Genomic DNA, 22,687 nt, shown 5'->3' with positions numbered 1-22,687 from the left:
CATTTTCACGTTCATTTGGAGAATAAAAAATACTTCCTCATTCCCCTCCACCAAAACTCCAAAAGAAACTCTTAACATATTTTTGAGTTCTTATTAGATTATTATTTCTTTTGAACTGTGGTCATTTCAGCGTTCTTTGTAATGAAAGGCCTGAAAATTTCCTTGAAGTCCATTAACTGATCAAGAAATTACAGGACTTCCAAACATGAGATACTATTGCAACTATTTTTTTTTAAAGACTTGTTTATTTACTTGAGAGGGTTGCAGGAGGAGAGAATCTCAAGCAGACTCCCTGCTGAGCATGGAGCCTGGTGCAGGGCGCAGTCCCACCATCAGGACCTGAGCCAAAACCAAGAGTCAGACACTCAACCAACTGAGCCCCCCAGGCACTCTGACACTGCTGCAACTATTAAAAAAATGAAGCACAGAATAGAATATGTTGTACATAGGTACAGAAGCATGCTTAAATAGGTAGAGAAACCCTCAAGAGTGAAAAACTTTAGTGAATGAAGATCAAAAGTTTGCAGTCGTGATGTCTTGTACTTGTCTCTTTATACATGTAAGTAGTGTTTTAATTTACCACAAGCATAGAGTATCCTTATTATTCTTCTAAAATCAACAGTTGTAGGCCAGTTCATACTTGCAAAAATTCTGGAAAGACCCTGACTGCAGAATTCAGAACTTAAGAGACCTTCTAGATTAAATGGCAGTTGTGAGAGACGCTTGGAAGTGATGCTTCTTGGTCTAACGGGGTCTGGAGCAAGTCACAAAAACTGAGTTTGTAATTAGCTTCTATTCTCTTAGCTTACACACAGAACATTTCAACATTAGTAGGTTTGTTTAATCATTTAATGTGTCATGCTTGTAAGGACGTGGTGAACAGAGGATACTGCTGGGAAAGAACAGAGGCTGGCAGCCTCACAGTGTCTGACAGAGAAGTCTTTCCCATTATAGGGGCATGTGGGCTCAGCAAGGGCACAATTCTCTCACAAACGCCTCAGCTCCCTCAGTCACTGTCAACTACTTACATTTCCCAGAATGTATCACACGTCATCTTCACACCTTGGAAGAAGCTGTTAACCCATCCAGAAACTTTTCAACTCCCAGCCCCTTCTTCCCTTCTCTGAATCCCTCGGACTCACCTCTCCTGTCTGAGTTCATTCAATACTTCCACAAAACTTTTTGTTTGTTTGCTCCCCAGTGGCTGAAAGCTTGTTGACGTGAAGTACCAAGTTTTTGTTCATTATTATATTTCTAATACCTACTATGGTGTCTAAAATACTGAAGGCAGGGCTCCTGGGTAGCTCAGTCAGTGAAGCCTCTGCCCTCAGCTCATGCCATGATCCCAGGGTCCTGGGATTCAGCCGCACTTTGGGCTCCCTACTCAATGGGAGTCTGCTTCTCCCTCTCCCTCTGCCCCTCCATCTCACTCATGCTTTCTCTCTCTCAAATAAATAAATAAAATCTTTTTAAAAGTTAAAAAAAATTAAAATACTGAAAGCATTAGGTAAATGTTGAAAGGCTGAACAAAAGAGTCAGCAGCGGACATGACAAAGCAATGTCTATTTTATCATAACTCACCTATAGGCCTTTGCAAAGCAAGTTATGTATTTTGTATCAAGTTATCTGGCTTGAAGGTAAAATAGAACCCGTACAGGTATTTGTTGACAATTCAGGTAATCCAACATAGCAAATAATTTCAGGAGCTGCTTGCTATTTGCACACAAAAGGGTAACTGAATTGGGTATTGTATTAAAATATTCTGTTTAGAATTTGACCACATTTCTATCCAAATACTGCATCCTATTTCTCCCTTGCAGGTTCAATAATTTAGGAACAATTAGTGATTCTAATCATTTTTTAAAGATTCATTTATTCATCTTAGAGGTAGAGAGTGGAGAGTAGGGGCAGAGGAAGAGAATCTTTAAGCTGACTCCAACTGAGCATGGACCCCGACATGGGGCTCTATCCCACAACCCTGAGATCATGACCTGAGCTGAAACCAAGAGCCAGGTGCTTAACTAACTGAGCCACCCAGTTGTCCCTGATTCTAATCATTTTTATCTGCACATTAAAGCCTTTTTTTTTTAGCTCCTCTAATTTAACATATTATTGTAATTTTTTATCAAAAGTTTGACCTTATTTCATCTAGGGACTAAGCATAAAGGATGTGGTTCCTGGGATTATAAGGTAGTCTTTTTCACACCTGAAGTGTAGGAAATACCTGGCAGAATGGCTAAAATAGACAACAAAAGAAAAACAAGTGTTGGTAAGGACGTAGAGAAAGGGGAACCCTCTTGCACTGTTGCTGGAAATGCAAACTGGGGCAGCCACTCTGGATAACAGTATGAAGGTTCCTCAAAAAGCTAAAAATAGAACTGCCCTGCAACCCAGAAATTACACTCCTAGGTATTTACCCGAAGAATCCAAAATAGTAATTCAAAGGGACACATGCATCCCAATGTTTATAGCAGCATTATCAATAATAGCCAAATTACGGAAATAGCCCAAACATCCATCAACTGATGAATGCATAAGGAAGATGTGCGATATGTATATATATATACAAAATAGGATATCATTGAGCCATAAAAAAGAATGAAATCTTGCCATTTACAAGGACATGGATAGAGCTAGAGAGTATTATGCTAAGTGAAATAAGTGAGAAAAAGACAAATACCATATGATTTCACTCATATGTGGAATTTAAGAAACAAAACAGTTGAACATAGGGGGGGAGACAAATCAGAAAACAGACTCTTTTTTACAATTTTACATTCAATTAATTAACATATAATTTATTATTGGTTTCAGAGGACAGGTCTGTAATTCATCAGTCTTATATAACATCCAGTGCTTATTACATCGCATGCCCTCCTTAAAGCCCACCACACAATTACCCCATCCCTCACCTTTCTCCCCTTCAGAAAGCCCTCAGTTTGTTTCCTATGATTACGAGTCTCCTGGGGCACCTGAATGGCTAAGTCAGTTAAGTGTCTGCCTTCAGCTCGGTTCACGATCCCAGAGCTCTGGGATCAAGCCCCACATGGGGCTCACTGCTCAGTGGGGAGCCTGCTTCTCCCTTTCCCACTCCCCCTGCTTGTGCTCTGTCTCTCTGTCACTCTCTCTGTCAAATAAGTAAAATATTTTTTTTTGAGTCTCTTATGGAGGAAAACAGACTCTTAACTATAGAAAACAAACTGATGGTTACCGGGAGGGGGATGGTGGTGAGTTAAATTGGTGATGGGGATTAAGGAGGGCACTTGTAATGAGCACCAGTTGATGTATGGAAGTGCTGAATCACTATACTGTACACCTGAAACTAATATTACACTGTATGTTAACTAATTGGAATTTAAATAAAAACTTTTAAAAAAGAATATTAAAGAGACATGAACCCAAAAATAAAGTGCCAAAAAAATTTTCTATATTTGTATACTAACTTAAGAGTTGTTGGCTTCTTCATCCTAGGCATGCTGCTTGCTGGGTTTCTTCTCAGGAATATCCCTGTCATCAGTGATAACATACAGATCAAGCACAAGTGGTCTTCTGCTTTGAGAAGCATAGCCCTGTCTATCATATTGGTCCGTGCTGGCCTTGGACTTGATTCAAAGGTATGAAGTATAAATTTCTAGTTGTTGACCACGAATTGTGTTCTTCCAATACTGCAGTTCTTGGGACTCACTGAGCTTTAGACACTATGTGTGACAGTCTCAAGAAGAGAATGGAGTTTATTTCATTCAGGGTGACTATTCCCAGAAGAGGTCCCATATATTTTTCTTGGAGCATTGTGGAATTACTGTCTGGGGACAGCACTAAGAATAAAGGCTCCCCTTTTCTCTGACAGAGATCTAGGTCATCCTTGTAAATAATAGTCATGAGAGAAAATACTACATTTTTGGTGTGCAAAGCCATATGCTAGTATTTAGGGCTAACCATACCAGCTCAAGAAGCTGTGTGGTACATAAGATGAGTCTCAAGCATGCTTATTTTAGTGCGATTTCTAATGCATGTTTTTGAATGAGGTAATGAATGTTCTTACAGATGAAGATTTTCACTCTGGCCTCTTTATTTAAAAAGTTAATTCAGAGTGTTCAATCAGCTAGTTTGGGTATTACTGAGCACAGACTCTAGAACATCCTGCCTGAGTTCAAACCTAGCTGCACAACTCACCAATTTCATGATCTTGGGCAACTGACTTTAACTGGTACATTTTTAGATGAAGATGTCTAAAAATAATGGGGATAATAATATTATCTATATCATAAGGTTGCTATGAGGACTGAAAACACTTAGAACACTGAAATGTTTGTTAAATAAAACTCATTACCTAGAAAATTCATGATAACCCAGACATGGTCTGAGTACTGAAGAAAAACTATTAATGTCATAATCTCTTCCTGTCTTTATAGGATTATTTTAGCATCTCTATTTGTATATTTCAGGCCTTGAAGAAGTTGAAGGGTGTTTGTGTAAGATTATCCATGGGTCCTTGCCTGGTGGAGGCGTGCACGTCTGCTCTTCTTGCCCACTTCCTAATGGGTTTACCATGGCAATGGGGATTTATACTGGGGTAATGGTTTTTCTTTGTCATGTGAAAATAATGCAGGGATGTTGAGGGCTTTCTCTGATTCCATACAAGAGAATCCATAACAAATTTTCTTAAGGATGTCAGAAATTACAACATAGATATTCTAGCATCATCTAAATATTATAACTTCAAAATATACTGTATATAGAATATCTCCAACTGGGCGCCTGGGTGGCTCAGTCATTAAGCATCTGCCTTTGGCTCAGGTCATGATCCCAGGGTCCTGGGATAGAGCCAGGGAGCCTGCTTCTCTCTCTGTCCCTCCCCCTTCCTGTGTTCCCTCTCTCACTGTGTTTGTCTCTGCCAAATAAATAAATAGAATCTTTAAAAAACAAACAAACAAAAAACCCTAAACATTTAAAAAAGAAAAAAGAGTATCTCTAACTTTCACAACGATTATGATGTAAACTATTGAAAAAGTAATGGTCTTTTACCTACACCTGATGCCATGCTGGTAAGAGAAATGCCACCTTTCAACCTCAAAGTCTGCAAAAGATAATAAATACGTCAACAGTAATCAACCCCTAATGCTGTTTTTCTCCTTCTGACACCAGACAATTATGATTAGGTGGTTCTGCTGTCTCTTCCTTCCACTGACAGTTCTTCAAGTCAACAAGGTCAACAGCCATGAGAAGTAAATAAATGTGAAAGTACTTAGTAAGAATTTAGTACTAATAAGTAGGCAAGAAATTCTTACTTTTTATGGTGGAGACTGTGAAGCTGTACTGCCTGGATTCCAATCCCAGCCCTATGACTTTCCAGTACGTGACCTTTGGCAAGGTCATGAATCCCTCCACGTCTCAATCTCCTAATTTGCAGAATGAAGATAAGATTGTTGGATTAAATTAGTTAATATATGTAAAGGACTTAAAATAGTGTTTGGCACCCAGTAACCACCGTATAACATTTTCTGCTGTTAACAGCTCTTACTGGGGTTGCTGTAGCCAGCACTGCCATTATGGCCTTCTCTAATCCATTGTCTATATTACGTACCAAGTCCCGACAGAAGGTCTAACATCAGTCAGTTCCAATTTAAAAAGTCCACAACTGTGTTTTTCAGCCGTCATACCATGAATGTGTGTGTTTACTTTTAAAGGCAGATTCTTGAAACTTAACCCCATGAGGGCTTCCTTACCACCCATATTTATGTATTCCCCAGAAACCTAAGTAGTTCCAGTACAACTTGTTTGTGGCCACACTTGGAAAAAGGGCTCTATAGAATTTGTGTGTGTGTGAGTGAGAGTGTGTGTGTGTGTGTTTCTGGCTTAGTGCTTTGCTGCCATTTGTAGTTGTTTAAAGAGTAACTTCTAAAACGGTAGACTTTACTAGAATTTCCACAACAGTAATAACAATGAGTAAAGTGCTATCAACTATTTAAAGTGCTGCCTACTTAGTTTTGTTTTAGGTGCTGTATCTCCAGCTGTCGTGGTACCCTCAATGCTCCTTTTGCAGGAAGGAGGCTATGGGGTTGAAAAAGGCATCCCGACCTTACTCATGGCTGCTGGCAGCTTCGATGACATTCTGGCTATCACTGGCTTCAACACATGCTTGGGCATGGCCTTTTCCACAGGTAAACTGGTCGGTTCACAATGAGCTGTTCTCTTATGCTGTAAAGACATAAATTATGATGTGACAAGCTAGGCATATTTGCTTGATAGTTGAATAAGGCAGACTGAAATAGAGAAAGCAACTCCAAGAGTTAGTTCTATACCCAAAGAGGGGCCAGTAGCTTTCTATTTTATTCCCTTCAACCTCTGGACATGGACTCTGCAAGTGATCTGATAAGTGCATTAGTGGGTGATCCAGAGTAGTCAGGTTTAAGGAAGGATTTGAATGGCTTTTGCAATGAGCCTTCTGGGAAAGTGAAATATTGCAGACTTCACACATAGATGAGTAGGTTTTTCAAAGAGCACAAATGACCTGCAAGCCGTCCAAGCAGAAGGAGCAGCATTCTTCTAAAATAGGTATAGTTGGGGCACCTGGGTGACTCAGTGGGTTAAGCCTCTGCCTTCGGCTCAGGTCATGATCCCAGGGTCCTGGGATTGAGCCCCACATCGGGCTCTCTACTCAGCAGGGAGCCTGCTTCCTCCTCTCTCTCTGCCTGCCTCTCTGCCTACTTGTGATCTCTGTCTGTCAAATAAATAAATAAAATCTTTTAAAAAAATAAAATAAAATAAAATAGGAGTAGTTTCTGCTCTCTTCTCTTTAACAATTTATGGGCAATAACCACAATGATTTTAATGTGTATCTTATTAGTACTTACCAGTGTCCGATATGGATATATTTTGTGCTAAATAGTAATAAGAGAAGGGCGCAAGGCACTGTTTGTCCCACACTATTATCAACACTTTTACTCTCCTTTAACACAGCACAAGTTTCTTTTTAATCCGTGTCCGAGACTGGGAGATAAGATCTGCAATTCAATATTATTGGCAAAATGTAACTGTGGCATAAGTTTAATTTCCAAGAATTATGGGAATTATGGGAAACACTTTCTTGAAAGGTCATATGTTCTCAGTTTCTCTACCCCCATCTTCCCAATTACAATTTATGCTGATTACCTAGAACCTCACCTCTTCCCACTGCCCTAACGTTGCCTTTAGACATCCAATCACTAAATTAATCTTACCAAAATATAGTTCTCATAGTGTTACTTTGTGGTACAAGAACCAATTAGGATTTGCTATTACCTATTAGATCAAATCTATACTCTTGTCTTTATTTTCATTCTACTGTATGTGTCCAGACATGTTCTCACTTATCTCCTGGTATGCTTCTTTATTTATTTTGTTATTTGTTATTTAGTTATTTTGTTATTTTGTTACTTTATTGTTTTCTCTTTCCCAGATTTATTGAGGTATATGTGACAAATTGTAAGACATTTAAAGCATGTGGTGTGATGCCTAGTATACATGTATACATTGTGAAATGATCCTCTTGTTGAATTAAATAACAATTCTATTACCTCACATATTTACCTTTTGTTGTTGTTGTTGTTGTTGAGAACATTTAAGCTCTACTTTCTTAGCCAATTTCATTTATCCAATATAGTTAACAGTTACCATGTTAAACATTAGATCCTCAGACCTCATTCATCTTATTGTGAAAGTTTGTACCCTTTTACCAACCTCTCCCCTTTTCCCCTACCCCCTAACCCCTGGCAACCACTTTTCCACTCTCAGTGTCTGAGTTAAACTTTCTGTTTGTTTGCATCTTTGAAACAGTGTTCTCAACCTCAGTTGCACACTAGAATTACCTGGGGAGCTTTTAAAAATATTCATCTGTGGGCACCACCTCAGACCAATTAAATCAGAGCCTTTGGGAATGGAAACCAGGCATCAGAGTTTGCATTAGAACCATAGGGGTTGGAAAGAAGAGAAATTGGGGAGGTGAGGGAAGGCTTACTGGTGTTTTCATAATCTGGGGAGTGTGGGCTATGGATAGTTTAAGAATTTTCCTAGTCAACAATGCTATGTTCTCTCTGCCCTGCTCCACTAAATGTAGTGCTTAGACATTTTGGGTGGGAACTACCTGGAACCTTTTAAAAGGTGGATCACAAGCCCTGCCAGGCTTACTGAATCAGAAATTTAGAGTTGTGTCCAAGAAGTCTTTTTTTCTTTCTTAAGCAACTTTACATACCAGGGACTAAAACTAATTAGTTAATTTCTACACATTTATAGTAAATCAGACTGACAAATACAAATTAACAAGAAAAAAACAGTTTGCCAGCCTGTGCACCAAGCTTACAGAGGGGAGTACTCAGTGATGACTAACTCAAAGAGGTCGTTAGAATTTGGGAGCTTATCTCTATGGCATCTGAGCAAAGAACAATAATTTTGTAGAGAAGTGCAAGGTAAAGGACAAGAACTCAGCTGTTGAAGGCAGCAAATTGTGGAAAGGCAAATTGGGACACTAATGGTAGCGAGGGCTGCTTTTAGCAAAGGTTGTTACACAGATTCCTCTGATGCCATCTTTGGGCTGATAAGAGCCTGAAGTTGTCTCAGCAGTTAACTTCTGTCCTTCCTGGTCGAGGGGAGAAGGACACTTTAAAAGGTATGTCCTTCTTTTAGGTAAATAGGAAAGATGGACATCTTTTCTTGATTCTGTTTCTTCTCAGTTGCCTTCTGCTCAAAATAATCCTTATGTGAAAGTGGCCTACCTTGGGATGGCATGTTCTGTTACCCTAAACTACCGTATTGAGAAACTACATAACTAGTGAGCACATTTTTTTCTTAGAACAGTGTGGGAGAAAGGTCCTTATGTGTTTGAGCAATTTATTATAATTTTCTGTACAATGTGCTAGCAGGTTTTTTAAATTGTTCTAAATTCTGTTTGCTATGGAAGAAAACTATATATATATATTCCTTGTTTAATTGTTTATTGGGGCTTTTGTTAGTTTGATTTTTTATGTCAAGTTTTTTTAATCCCTGTTAGTATAAAGTGTAATATTAGCTTCAGGAGTAGAATTTAGGGATTCATCACTTACATACAATGCCCAGTGCCCATGAGAATACATGCCCTCCATAACACCCATGACCCATTTAGCCCATCCCTCATCCACTTTCACTCCAGAAACCCTGCTTGTTCTCTCTAGTTAAAAGTCTGTTTCTTTTTTTTTTATCCCTCTCTCTCATTTTTATCCCTATGTTCCTCTGTTTCATTTCTTATTCCATGCATGAGTAAAATCATATGGTATTTGTCTCTGACTATCTAGCTTAGCGTAAAACTCTCAAGGCTCCATCCATGTCATTGCAAATAGCAAGATTTCATTCTTTTTCATGGCTGAGTAATATTCCATTATTCTACCACCTCTTCTTTATCCATTCATTAGTCAGTGGACATTTGGGCTCCTTCTATAATTTAGTTATTAATGATAACACTGCTGTAAACATAGGGGTGCAAGTATCCCTTCCAATCATTACTTTTGTATCCTTTGGGTAAACACTCAGGAGTGCAATTGCTAGATCATAGGGTAATTATATTTTTAACTTTTTGAGGAATGTCTAATACTGTTCTCCAGAGTGGCTGCACTAGTTTGCATTCCCATCAACAGTGTAAGAGGGTTCCCCTTTCCCTACATCCTTGCCAACACCTGTTGTTCCATGTATTGTTAATTTTAGCCATTCTGACAGATGTGAGGCAATAGATATCTCATTATAGTTTTGATTTATAATTTCCTGATAATCAGTGACATTGAGCACCTTTCCATGTGTCTCTTAGCCATCTATTATTCACTCACTTCTTTAGAGAAGTGTCTATTCATGTCTTCTGCCCATTTCTCAACTGGATTACTGGCGGGGGGGGGTGTGCTAAGTTTTATAAGTTCTTTATCAATTTTGGATATTAACTCTTTATCAGATATGTCATTTGCTAATATCGTCTCCCATTCTTGAAGGGTGACTTTTAGTTTAGTTGATTATTTCCTTCACTGTGCAGAAGGTTTTTATCTTGATGAAGTCCCAATAGTTCATTTTAGCTTTTGTTTCCCTTGCCTCAGAAGACATATTTGGTAAGAAGTTGCTATGGCCAGGGTGTAAGAGGTTGCTACCTATGTCCTCTTCTAGGATTCTGATGGTTTCCTGTCTCACATTTAGGTTTTTTACCATTTTAAGTTTATTTTTGTGTATGGTCTAAGAAAGTGGTCAAGTTTTCCCAACATCATTTGTTAAAGAGACTTTTTTTCCACTGAGTATTCTTTCCTGCTTTGTCGAAGATTAGTTGACCATAGAGTTTGGGGTCCATTTCTGAGTTCTCTGTTCTGTTCCATTGATCTAAGTGTCTGTTTTTGTGTCAGGGCCATACTGTCTTGGTGATTATAGCTTTGTAATAGAGATTGAAGTCCAGAATTGTAATGCCTTGAGCTTTGCTTTTCTTTTTCAAGATTGCTTTGGCTATTCAGGGTCTTTAGTGGTTCCATACAAATTGTAGAATTGTTCTAGCTCTGTGAAAAATGGTGGTTGTATTGTCATAGATATTGCGTTAAATATGTAGATTGCTTTGGGTAGTATATACATTTTAACAGTATTTGTTCTTCCAATCCATGAGCTTGGAATGTTTTTCCATTTCTTTGAGTTTTCTTTCACTTCTTTCATAAGTGTTCTATAATTTTCAAAGTACAGATCTTTTCCCTCTTTGTTTAGGCTTATTCCTAAGCATCTTAATGGGTTTTGGTACAATTGTAAATGGGATTTATTCCTTGATTTCTCTTTTGCTGCTTCATTATTGGTGTGTAGAAATGCAACAGATTTCTGTATGCTGATTTTGTATCCTGCAACTTTCTGAATTTGTGTATCACTTCTAACAATATTTTGGTGATCTTTTGGTTTTTCTACAAAGAGCATCATGTTGTCTGCAAATAGTGAAAGTTTGAATTCTTACTAATTTGGATAGCTTTTACTTCTTTTTGCTTTTTGATTGCTAATACAAGGACTATGCTAAATATGAGTGGTGAGAGTGGACACCCCTGGATTGTTCCTGACTGTAAAGGAAAAGCTCTCAGTTTTCCCCATTGAGAATGATATTTGTGGTGGATCTTTTGTATATTGCCTTTATGATATTGAGGTATATTCCCTCTATCTCTATTTTGTTGAGCATTTTTGTCAAGAATGGATGCTGTACTTTGTCATATTTTTTCTGCATCTATTGAGAGGATCATATGGTTTTTATCCTTTCTTTTCTTAACACGGTGTATCATGTTGATTGATTTGTGAATATTGAACCACCCTTACAACCCAGGAATAAATCCCTCTTAATCGTGGTGAATTATTCATTTACTGTACTATAGGGTTTCCTTTGCTAGTATCTTGTTGAGAATTTTTGCATCCATGTTCATCAGTGATACGGACCTATAAGTCTCTTTTCTAGTGTGGTCTTTGTCTGGTTTGGAGGTCAAGGTAATATTGGTCTCATATCATGAGTCTGGAAGTATTCTTTCCATTTCTACTTTTTGTAACAATTTGAGAAGAATACATATTAAGTCTTCTCTAAATGTTTGATAGATTTCCCCTGGAAAGGCATCTGGCCCTGGATTCTTGTTTGTTGGGAGATTTTTGCAGTCAAATGCTTTACCACTGAGCTATACCCCCAGTTGGGAGATTTTTAATTCCTGATTCAATTTCTTTTTTTTTTTTTAAGATTTTTTTAAATTTATTTATTTGACAGAGAGAGATCACAAGTAGGCAGAGAGGCAAGCGAGAGAGAGAGGAGGAAGCAGGCTCCCTGCCAAGCAGAAAGCCCGATGTGGGACTCAATCCCAGGACCCCGAGATCATGACCTGAGCCGAAGGCAGCAGCTTAACCCACTGAGCCACCCAGGCGCCCTGATTCCTGATTCAATTTCTTTTTTGGTTATTGATCTGTTCAAGTTTTCTCTTGCTTCCTGTTTTGGTTTTGGTATTTTATATGTCTCTAAGAATTTGTCCATCTCTTCCAGATTGCCCAATTTGTTGGCATATAATCTTTCATAATATTCTTTTATAATTACTTGTGTTTCTATGATGTTGGTTGTGATCTCCCTTCTCTCATTTGTGGTTTTTTAATTTGGGCCTTTTCTCCTTTTTTTTTTTTTTTTTTTCAGTAAGTATGGTTAGGAGTTTATCAGTTTTATTAATTTTTTCAAAAAAGCAGCTCCTGGTTTCGTTGATCTGTTCTACTGGGGGTTTTTGTTTGTTTGTTTCTATATCATTTATTTCTGCTTTAATCTATATTATTTCCCTTCTTCTGGCTTTAGGCTTCATTTGTTGTTCTTTTTCTAGCTCCTTTCGTTATAAGGTTAGATTGTATATTTGAGATTTTTCTTGCTTTTCTAGGTAGGCCTGTATTGCTATCTACTTCCCTTTATGACTGCTTTTGCTGTCTCCCAAAGGTTTTGGAATGTCCTGTTTTCATTATCATTTGTTTCCATGTATTTTTTAATTTTTCTTTAATTTTCCTGGTTGATTCATTCATTCTTTAGTAGGATGTTCTATTTTTCCCCTAAGATTTGATTTATTGATTTATAGAGAGAGTGAGCAGGGGAAGGGGCAAAGGGAGAGAAAGAATCTCAAGCAGACTACACCCGGAGTGTGGAGCCCAGTACAGTACTCTCAGTTTCACAACACTGAGATCATGATCTGAAATCAAGAGTCAAACCTTTAAATGACTGAGCCACCGAGCTGCCCCTAGTAGAGTGTTCTATAACCTCCATGTATTTGTCGTCTTTCCAAATTTTTTCTTGTGGTTGACTTTAAGTTTCATAGTGTTGTGGTCAGAAAATATGCATGGCATTATCTTAGGCTTTTTGTACTTTTTGAAGCCTGAAGACTGTCCCATGTGCACTGATTTGTGACCTGAAGGATGTCCCATGTGCACTTGAAAAGATTGTGCATTCTGCTTTAGAATGAAATGTTCTGAATGTATCTGTTAAGTCCATCTAATGCAGTGTGCCATTCAAAGCCATTGTTTCCTTGTTGATTTTCTGCTTCAGTGATCTGTCTGTTGATGTAACTGGGGTTTTAAAGTCCCTTAGTATTATTGTATTATTATCAATGAGTCATATTATGATACTTAAAGAAGCTATGCAATAAATAAAGACTCTTCTGAAGCAATTTAAAAAATAATTTGTTTTCAGACTTCTAGAAATAACTTTTGAGGGAAAATTGGATGGTCAGACAGTTAAGCAACTGCCTTTGGCTCAGGTCATGATCTCAGGTGCCTTGGATGGGCTCCCTGCTCAGCAGAGAGCCTGCTTCTCCCTCCCCTTCTCCCCCTATTCTCTGCTCATACTCTACTCTTTCTCTCTCTCTATCTCAAATAAATAAAGAAAATCTTTTAAAAGAAAAAAAATAACTTTTGTGAAAGAATAAATCCCCTACACTCACTATAGTAAGAAAAGATTCTTGGGGCTCCTGGCTGGCTAATTTGGAAGGGCATGTGACTCCTGATCTTGGGGTTGTGAGTTCAAGCCCCACTGGCTGGCTAATTTGGAAGGGCATGTGACTCCTGATCTTGGGGTTGTGAGTTCAAGCCCCACATCAATTACAAATAAATAAATAAATAAATAAAACTAAAAAAGAAAAATATTTTTAATTTTAATTGCCAGATTTTTAAGATAGTATATTCTATATATATCAGAGCTACTAAAATCAATATATTATTAGTAAAAAAAAAAAAATTAGGCTCTTAAATGGCAATTTGAAAAGAGGATATGTCTTCTCACCTAGACTTTGCCTATTGTATAGTAAAACAAATTAGCTCTGACTCATCAATTTTATCTTTTATATTTTCTTAGGCCTTTAAGTAAATTTTTATTGAAGTGGATAAACAAAAAAGTACAGAAATCATATCTTTTGCCTGTCTCTTGAAATTTATCTGCAATAATATGCATAGCTTTCATATAATATAGGTCCATTTTATTAAACATTTTAAGTCATATATACTTAAGAATGTGGAGAACAGGAAATATCTATATAATTTTCCTTCTATGTAATTGGGTGCTTTATGTTGATGATTAAAGTCTAAGTATTTATGGATTTAGAGTTCTGTCTAAAGTTTTTCTTTTTATATGTTTTTAAGGTTCCACAGTTTTTAACGTTCTCAGAGGAATCTTAGAAGTGGTAATTGGTGTGGCAGCTGGTTCTCTTCTTGGATTTTTTATTCAGTACTTTCCAAGCAGTGACCAGGTAAAATAAATAATCTATGGGAAAGTAGTCTTTAAAATGTTATTGGAAAACATTCTGGAATAGTCCCCTAAAAGCCAATGTGAAAAATATAATTTAGAAATGGCTCCCCAAAAGACAACTATCATATGATCTCCCTGATATGAGGAAGTGGAGATGCAACATGGAGGGTTTGGGGGGTAGGAAGAGAATAAATGAAACAATATGGGATCGGGAAGGAGACAAACCATAAGTGACTCTTAATCTCACAAAACAAACCAAGGGTTGCGGGGAGGTTGGGGGGAGGTTATGGACATTGGGGAGGGTATGTGCTATGGTGAGTGCTGTGAAGTATGTAAACCTGGCGATTCACAGACCTGTACCCCTGGGGATAAAAATACATTATATGTTTATTTAAAAATTTTAAAAAGAAAAACGATATGGCTCCCCATTCTAAAACTGCTTATTGCCAAATCAGTGCCACCCATGAGATTTATAAAGAGGGCTAGATACACATTTGACCCTTGAACAATGTAGGGATTAGGGGCACAGACCCCCTATATGGTCAAAAATCCATGTATAACTTTTGAGTCCCCCAAAATTTAACTACTAATAGCTCACTGTTGACAGAAAGTCTTTCTGATAACATAAACAGTTGATTAACACACATTTTGCATGTTGTATGTATTATACATTGTGTTCTTACAATAAAGTAAGCTAGAGAAAAGAAAATGTTATTAAGAAAACCGTAAGGAAGAGGGGCACCTGGGTGGCTCAGTGGGTTAAAGCTTCTGCCTTCTGCTCAGGTCATGATCCCAGGATCCTGGAATTGAGCCCCGCATCCAGCCCTCTGCTCGGCAGGGAGCCTGTCTCCCCCATTCTCTCTCTAGCTGCCTCTCTGCCTACTTGTGATCTCTGTCAATAAATAAATAAAATTTAAAAAAAAAAAAAAGAAAAGAAATCATAAGAGAAAATACACTTACAATACTGTATTGATAAAAAAAAATCTGCATGTAAGTGGACCCATTGCAGCTTGAACCTGTATTGTTAAGCATTAACTATATAAGATTTTAATACAACCCTAAAATTTTTTCCTCAAATTTATATTCGGTAAACTTTAAATTTCACTGAAGAATAAATAACACCAATTTCCAAATATGTAAGCCATTTTTGTTGTTTTTATTTTTTATTTTACTATTATAATGTTCAAGTAATCAAAATATAAAATGACTTTTGGGCCCCCTTTTTTAGTATTAGCATACCCCAGGTTCTAATACCATCAAATACCTAAACCTTTACATCTCATTATAGTATCATCCAATATTTCTTTCCAAGGAGATCAAAGTTCTTTGTTATACACAATGACTTCTTAATATTACAGAGTTCTTTTTGTTTTGTTTTCTTTTACCCTCTTAAGTCTCTTGGAATAGATAAATGTATAAAAATCTTGTTTGTTTCCTATAAGAAATGGCATTATTTTGAGATTTTAGGACATTTTGAATGGAATTAGAAATTTTACTAAAGTAGAACGTGAAGAACATTAATATTTCCATTATCAGAAGGTATGCTGATTTGAATTTTTGCTATGCTCAAAAAAATTCCAACTAAAATTGTAAAAGATTTTATGAATGCATGAAAGAAAATCATGGGATTTTCTAATTATACAACAAAATAAAGAGAAAAATAATGACTTACATTTTGTTGCTTACTCTATATAAAATGAGAGGTAAGTACAGTAAAGTGCCATTCCATTCAATATGGCAGCCACTAGCTAGCTACATGTGGCTATAGCAGATAGAGAACATTCCAATGGTGCATTTATAGAAATTTCCATCATCACTGACTATTCTTTTAGAAAGCATTGATCCATTGCAAGCATATAAATCTATGCAATCTACTGTAAGCCACATAAGACCCATGAAGCAAGTACTATTAATATGATCTTTTTGCTGATGAGGAAATTGATATTCAGGAAGAAGCTGAAAAAGTTCACATAGCTGGAAAGGAACAGAGCTGGGAATGAACTCTGGTAGTTCACTACCAGAGCCTGCATGCCTCCAAATCAAGTACTTCTAAAGACCCGCTTGCCTTCTAAAGTGATCAAGAAACTTGGACCATGACAACATTTTTCTAGATATATTTCGTAAGGCAAGGGAAACAAAAGCAAAAATAAGCTATTGGAACAACCTCAAAATAAAAGGCTTTTGCATAATGAAGGAAACCATAAACAAAACTAAAAGACAAACTACTGAATGAGAGAAGATATTTGTAAATGATATAGCCAATAGGGCTTAGTATCCAAAAAATATAAAGAACTTATACAATTCAAAAAAAAGAACTTTTACAACTCATCACCAAAAGAACACAAATAATCCAATTAAAAATGGGCAGAGTACCTGAATAGATATTTTCCGAAAGAAGACATACAGATGGACAACAGACACATGAAAAGATGCTCATCATTACTTATCATCAGGGAAATGCTAATCAAAACCACAATAAAACATTACCTTACACGTTTCAGAATGGCTAAAATAAAAAAGACAAGAAATAACAAGTGTTGACAAGGCTACAGAGAAAAAGAAACCCTTGAGCACTGTTGGTTGGAATGTAAATTGGTACAGCCACTATGGAAAACATTATGGAGGCTCCTCAAAAAATTAAAAATAGGAATACCAGATGACCCAGTAATTCTACTACTGGATATTAACTCAAAGAAAACACTAATTTGAAAAGACTGTGCACCCCTGTGTTTACCACAGCATTATTTACAATAGCCAAGATATGGAAGCAATATAAGTGTCCATTGACAGATGAATGGAAAAGGAAGGTGTGGTATGTATACAATGGAATGTTGAGCAGCCATAAAAAAGGTTGAGATCTTGCCATTTGCAACTACATGGATGGCTCTAGAGGGTATTATGCTAACTGAAATAAATCAGACTGAGAAAGACAAATAGCCTATGATTTCACTCATATATGGAATCTAAAAGCAAAAATAAATGAATAAACAAAAATCAGAATCAGAACTATAAATGGAGAGAACAAACTGTTGGTTGCCAGAGGGGTGGGGGAAAGGGAAATGGGAAAAAAGAGTGAAGGGGAGCGGAAGTTACCTGCCTTCAGAAATGGAATAAGTCATGGGAATAAGAGGCATGGCACCGGGAATATAGTCAGTAATAGCATTGTATGGTGACAGCTGATAGCTATGCTTGTAAGCATAGCACACCATAGAGAGAAGTGAATTACTGTGTTGTACACCTGAAACTAATGTAACATTGTGTGTCAACTACACTCAAAAAAATTAAAAATAATTTTAAAATTTAAAAAAGGTGATGAGAAGTTTAAAAGGCTGATGAGAGAAGAGTAAAGGAAGAGAGGTGCACATTTCTTAGACCTTTAACAACAACAAAAAAAACTACTCTCAACCTATAGCCGCTTAAAGCTTCTCAATTTTGAAGGGTTTAGAAAGAAAAACCAGGAGAGCATCACAATGAAGAGTCAAGAGACTAAAAATAATAGAGATATCACATCTATAACCTTCACAAAAACCCTGTAACAATCAGAGAAAGACAACTATCATATGATCTCCCTGATATGAGGAAGTGGAGATGCAACATGGGGAGTTAAGGGGGTAGGAGAAGAATCAATGAAACAAGATGGGATTGGGAGAGAGACAAACCATGAGTGACTCTTAATCTCACAAAACTGAGGGTTGCTGGGGGGAGGGGGGTTGGGAAAAGGGGAGTGGGCTTATGGACATTGGGGAGGGTATGTGCTATGGTGAGTGCTGTGAAGTGTGTAAACCTGGTGATTCACAGACCTGTACCCCTGGGGATAAAAATATATTATATGTTCATAAAAAAATTTTAAATAAATAAATAAGTAAAAAAAAAAAAAAAGCCAAAAACCCTGTAACATAACTGCTTTCAGGGAGGAGGAAACAAAGCCTGAAGAAGCTAGGTAATGGGAACCCTCCATACACTAGGGGTGTAAAAGAGCTGGAATTCTAACTCTGGTCTGTCAGGCTCCAAAGCCCATGCACTTTTTTCTGCTGTTGCATTCAGCCCTCTGAAATTCCATTTTTGATAACTGCAGAGGAAGGTAACTAGCGTTCCTAAAAGAGGAACCGGCATCTATACATGTGCCAACTCTACCTTCATTAAGGAAAGGACAGCAAATGTTACAGTGTGCATTTATGGGCACAGGCAGACATTTTTATTTCCCACTAAGTTCTGAATATGGAAAAATCAATCATTAAAAAATAAGCTATATGAAATAATTGATCTAACCAACCTCTTTTCTCTCCTCAAGGACAAACTTGTATGGAAGAGAGCATTCCTTGTTTTGGGGCTGTCTGTGCTAGCTGTGTTCAGCAGCGTGTATTTTGGTTTCCCTGGGTCAGGAGGACTGTGCACATTGGTCATGTCCTTCCTTGCAGGCTTGAGATGGGCCAGCGAAAAGGTGAATTTTAAGTTCTTCTACTCATTTAAGTTACTTCTTTTTTTTTTTTTAATTTTATTTATTTATCAGAGGGAGAGAGCGAGCACAGGCAGACAGAATGGCAGGCAGAGGCAGAGGGAGAAGCAGGCTCCCGGCTGAGCTAGGAGCCCGATGTGGGACTCGATCCCAGGACGCTGGGATCATGACCTGAGCCGAAGGCAGCTGCTTAACCAACTGAGCCACCCAGGCGTCCCATCATTTAAGTTACTTCTGATCAGATAAATTTTTCCTTTCCAGATACTTTCTTCATATCAAGTTAATAAATTATTTAATCATAAGAGCTATTTTCTGTGCATAAATATATCCCAAGTATAAACACATGTGTCCTCTTCCCCCGTATATACAAATCTATAATTTGATATCTTTACTTAAAATGCATCATGATCATATTTCCATGCTGCCTTCCTTATTCTTTGTAAGGGCTACAGAGTATTATTTTGTATGCTGTATTATAATTAACCAGTCTCATTTTAACAGATATTTGGATTGTTTCTGGTTTTCTGCTAAGATAAAAACTGTTTCAATAGGGGCGCCTGGGTGGCTCAGTGGGTTAAGGCCTCTGCTTTCGGCTCAGGTCATGATCCCAGGGTCCTAGGATCGAGCCCCACATCAGGCTCTCTGCTCAGTGGGGAGCCCGCTTCCCCCTCTCTCTCTGCCTGCCTTTCTGCCTACTTGTGATCTCTCTGTCAAAAAAAATAAATAAAATCTTAAAAAAAAAAACCAAAAAACTGTTTCAATAAAATATCCTACCATATTTTATATATCCTGCCATGTAAAATACCCTGCATATTTTATAAACTCTAAGACATCATCAGGTATAAAAAGCACCATTATTTTACCATGCCACCAAGAATTTTACATGCCACAAAAAATTAAAAACAATGCTGTTTTTAAACTATGATGTGACATACTAATTTCAGAAATGAGAAATTGGGGGGAAATCAACAAAATATAATATACTTTATCTATAGGATAAATTTCTAGGAACACAATTCCTCTATGAAAGAAAATGCACATTGATACTTTTAATAATATCAGTTTACCCTTTTAAAAGACTGCACCAATTTATATTCTCACCAACAGTGTGTGACTATGATCTGTTTTTCTTTCTTTAAATTTATTTTTTCATTTAAACAGCTAATTAACATTTATCATATTATTAGTTTCAGAGGTAGTGTTCAGTGATTCATCAGTGTTATATAATACTCAGTGCACATTATATCATGTGTCCTCCTTAATGTCCATCACCCACTTACCCCATTCTTCCAGCTCCTCTCCTCCAGCAACCCTCAGTTTGTTCCCTATACTTAAGAGTCTCTTATGATTTGTCTCCCTTTCTGATTTGTCTTGTTTTATTTTTCCTTCCCTTCCCCTATGATCTTCTGTTTTCTTTCTTAAATTCCACATATGAGTAGGGTCATGTGCTAATTGTCTTTTTCTAATTGTCCTAGTTCACTCAGCATAATACCTTCTAGTTCCACCCATGTCATTGCAGATGGGAAGATTTCATTCTTTTTGATGGCTGTGTAATATTCCATTATATATGTATGTATATATACATATACATATATATATATATATACATATACATATACATATATATATATACCACATCTTTTTTATCCAGTCATCTGTTGGTGGACATCTGAGCTCTTTCCTTAGTTTAGCTATTGTGGACATTGCCGCTACAAACATTGGGGTGCAGGTCCCTCTTTGGATCACTACATTTGTATCTTTGTGTTAAATACCTCATAATGCATTGCTGGATCATACGGTAGCTCTATTTTCATCTTTTTGAGGAACTTCCACACTGTTTTCCAGAGTGGCTACACTGTTGCATTCCCACCAACAGTGTAAGAGGGTTCCCCTTTCTCCACATCCTCTCTGACAGCTGTCAGTGAGAGACAGACTGACATCTGTCTTTTCCTAATTTGTTAATTTTAGCCATTCTGATCACTCTGTGTGGTATCTCATTGTGGTTTTGATTAGTATTTCCCTGATGCTGAGTGTTATGGAGCATTTTTTCAGCTGTCTGTTGGCCATGCGTATGTCTTCTTTGGAGAAATGTCTCTTCATGTCTTTTGCCCATTTCTTGATTGGATTATTTGTTCTTTGGGTGGTGAGTTTGGTAATTTCTTTATAGATTTTAGATACTAACCCTTTATCTGATAGGCCATTTGCAAATATCTTTTCCCATTCTGTCAGCTGTCTTTCAGTTTTGTCAACTATTTCCTTTGCTGTGCAGAAGCTTTTCAACTTGATGAAATCCCAATAGGTCATTGCCTTTGTTTCCTGAGCCTCTGGAGACATGTCTAGCAAGAAGTTTCAATGACTGAGGTCACAGACCTGTTCTCCTCTAGGATTTTGATGGATTCCTGTCTCACATTTAGGTCATTCATCCATTTTTGAGTCTATTTTTGTATGTGGTGTAAGAAAATAGTCCACTTTTATTCTTCTGCATGTGGCTGTCCAATTTTCCCAACACCATTTTTTGAAGAGACTGTCTTTTTCCCATTGGATATTCTTTCCTGCTTTGCTGAAGATTAGTTGACCATAGAGTTGAGGGTCCATTTCTGGGTTCCCTATTCTGTTCCATTGATCCATGTGTCTGTTTTTGTGCCAGTGCCATACTGTTACAGCTTTGTAATAGAGCTTGAAGTCCATAATTGTGATGACACCAGATTTAGTTTTCTTTTTCAGCATTCATTTGGTCTTTTCTGGTCCCATAGAAATTTTAGGATTATTTGTTCCAGCTCTATGAAAAAAGCTGATGGTATTTTGATAGGGATTGCATTGAATGTATAGACTATTCTAGGTAGCATAGACATTTTAACAATATTTGTTCTTCCAATCCATGAACATGGAACGTTTTTCCATTTCTTTGTGTCTTCCTCAATTTCTTTCATAAATGGCCTGCAGTGTTCAGAGTACAGATCCTTTGACTTTTTGGTTAGGTTTATTCCTAGGTATCTTATGGTTTTTGGTACAACTGTAAATGGGATTGACTCCTTAATTTATCTTTCTTCTGTCTCATTGTTAGTGTATAGAAATACAACATATTTCTGTGTGTTCATTTTTATATCTGGCCACTTTGCTGAATTCCTATATGAGTTCTAGCAATTTGGGGATGGAATCTTTTGAGTTCTCCGCATAGCATATCATGTCATCTGTAAAGAGTGAGAGTTTGACTTCTTCTTTGCCAACCAGATGCCTTTTATTTCTTTTTGTTGCCTGATTGCTGAGGCTAGAGCTTCTAGTATGTCTATGTTGAACCATAGTGGTGATAGTGGACATTCCTATTGTGTTCCTGAACTTAGGGGAGAAGTTCTCAGCTTTCCCCCAATAAGAATGATATTTGCTATGGGCTTTTCATAGATGGCTTTTATGATATGAGGCCTGTTCCCTCTATTACCTACACTGTGAAGAGTGTTAAGAAAGAATGCTGTACTTTGTCACATGCTTTTTCTGGATCTATTGATTAGATCATACGATTCTTATCCTTTCCTTTGTTAATGTAGTGTATCACATTAATTGATTTGCGGATGTTATACTACCCTTGCAGCCCAGGAATAAATCCCACTTCGTTGTGGTTCTTTTTGTAACTCCAGAATCCTGAGACCACACTGTCCCACCTAGGATTCCACCCCATTTCACCACCTGAGTGCCTTTCAGATGGGGACATGAGGACATTCCTCACCACAGCAGACTTCTAAAAGTTCTGATTTTGCACTCCATGCTATATCACTTTCCTGTAACTGACCTACAGAGGCTCCCTCCCCCTGGGGTTTATCTTCTGATATGTCATCTCTGATTCACTTCTTCGTACCTCCTACCTTGCAGAAAGTGGTAGCTTTTCCATTTGTAGAATTGCAGCAATTCTTTTCTTAGATCTCCAGTTGAGTTCACAGGTGTTCAGGATGATTTGATAGCTATCGAGCTGAATTCCTGGGACCAGACAA

General features: G+C 37.4%; 1 protein-coding gene across 1 annotated transcript in view; it reads left to right on the top strand.

The window, feature by feature from the left end:
• SLC9B2 (solute carrier family 9 member B2) overlaps positions 1-22,687 on the top strand; it is a 51,078-nt gene that overhangs the window by 17,940 nt on the left and 10,451 nt on the right. The window contains exons 5-9 of the mRNA XM_059394837.1: positions 3,472-3,614; positions 4,446-4,573; positions 5,986-6,161; positions 14,143-14,249; positions 18,540-18,689. Coding sequence (XP_059250820.1) covers positions 3,472-3,614; positions 4,446-4,573; positions 5,986-6,161; positions 14,143-14,249; positions 18,540-18,689 — 704 coding nt within the window. The remainder of the gene's footprint in view (positions 1-3,471; positions 3,615-4,445; positions 4,574-5,985; positions 6,162-14,142; positions 14,250-18,539; positions 18,690-22,687) is intronic.

The sequence above is a fragment of the Mustela nigripes genome, chromosome 1 (genome assembly GCF_022355385.1).
Source record: "Mustela nigripes isolate SB6536 chromosome 1, MUSNIG.SB6536, whole genome shotgun sequence".
In the NCBI taxonomy this organism is placed as follows: domain Eukaryota; kingdom Metazoa; phylum Chordata; class Mammalia; order Carnivora; family Mustelidae; genus Mustela; species Mustela nigripes.
This window is presented reverse-complemented; position numbering and strand designations above follow the sequence as displayed.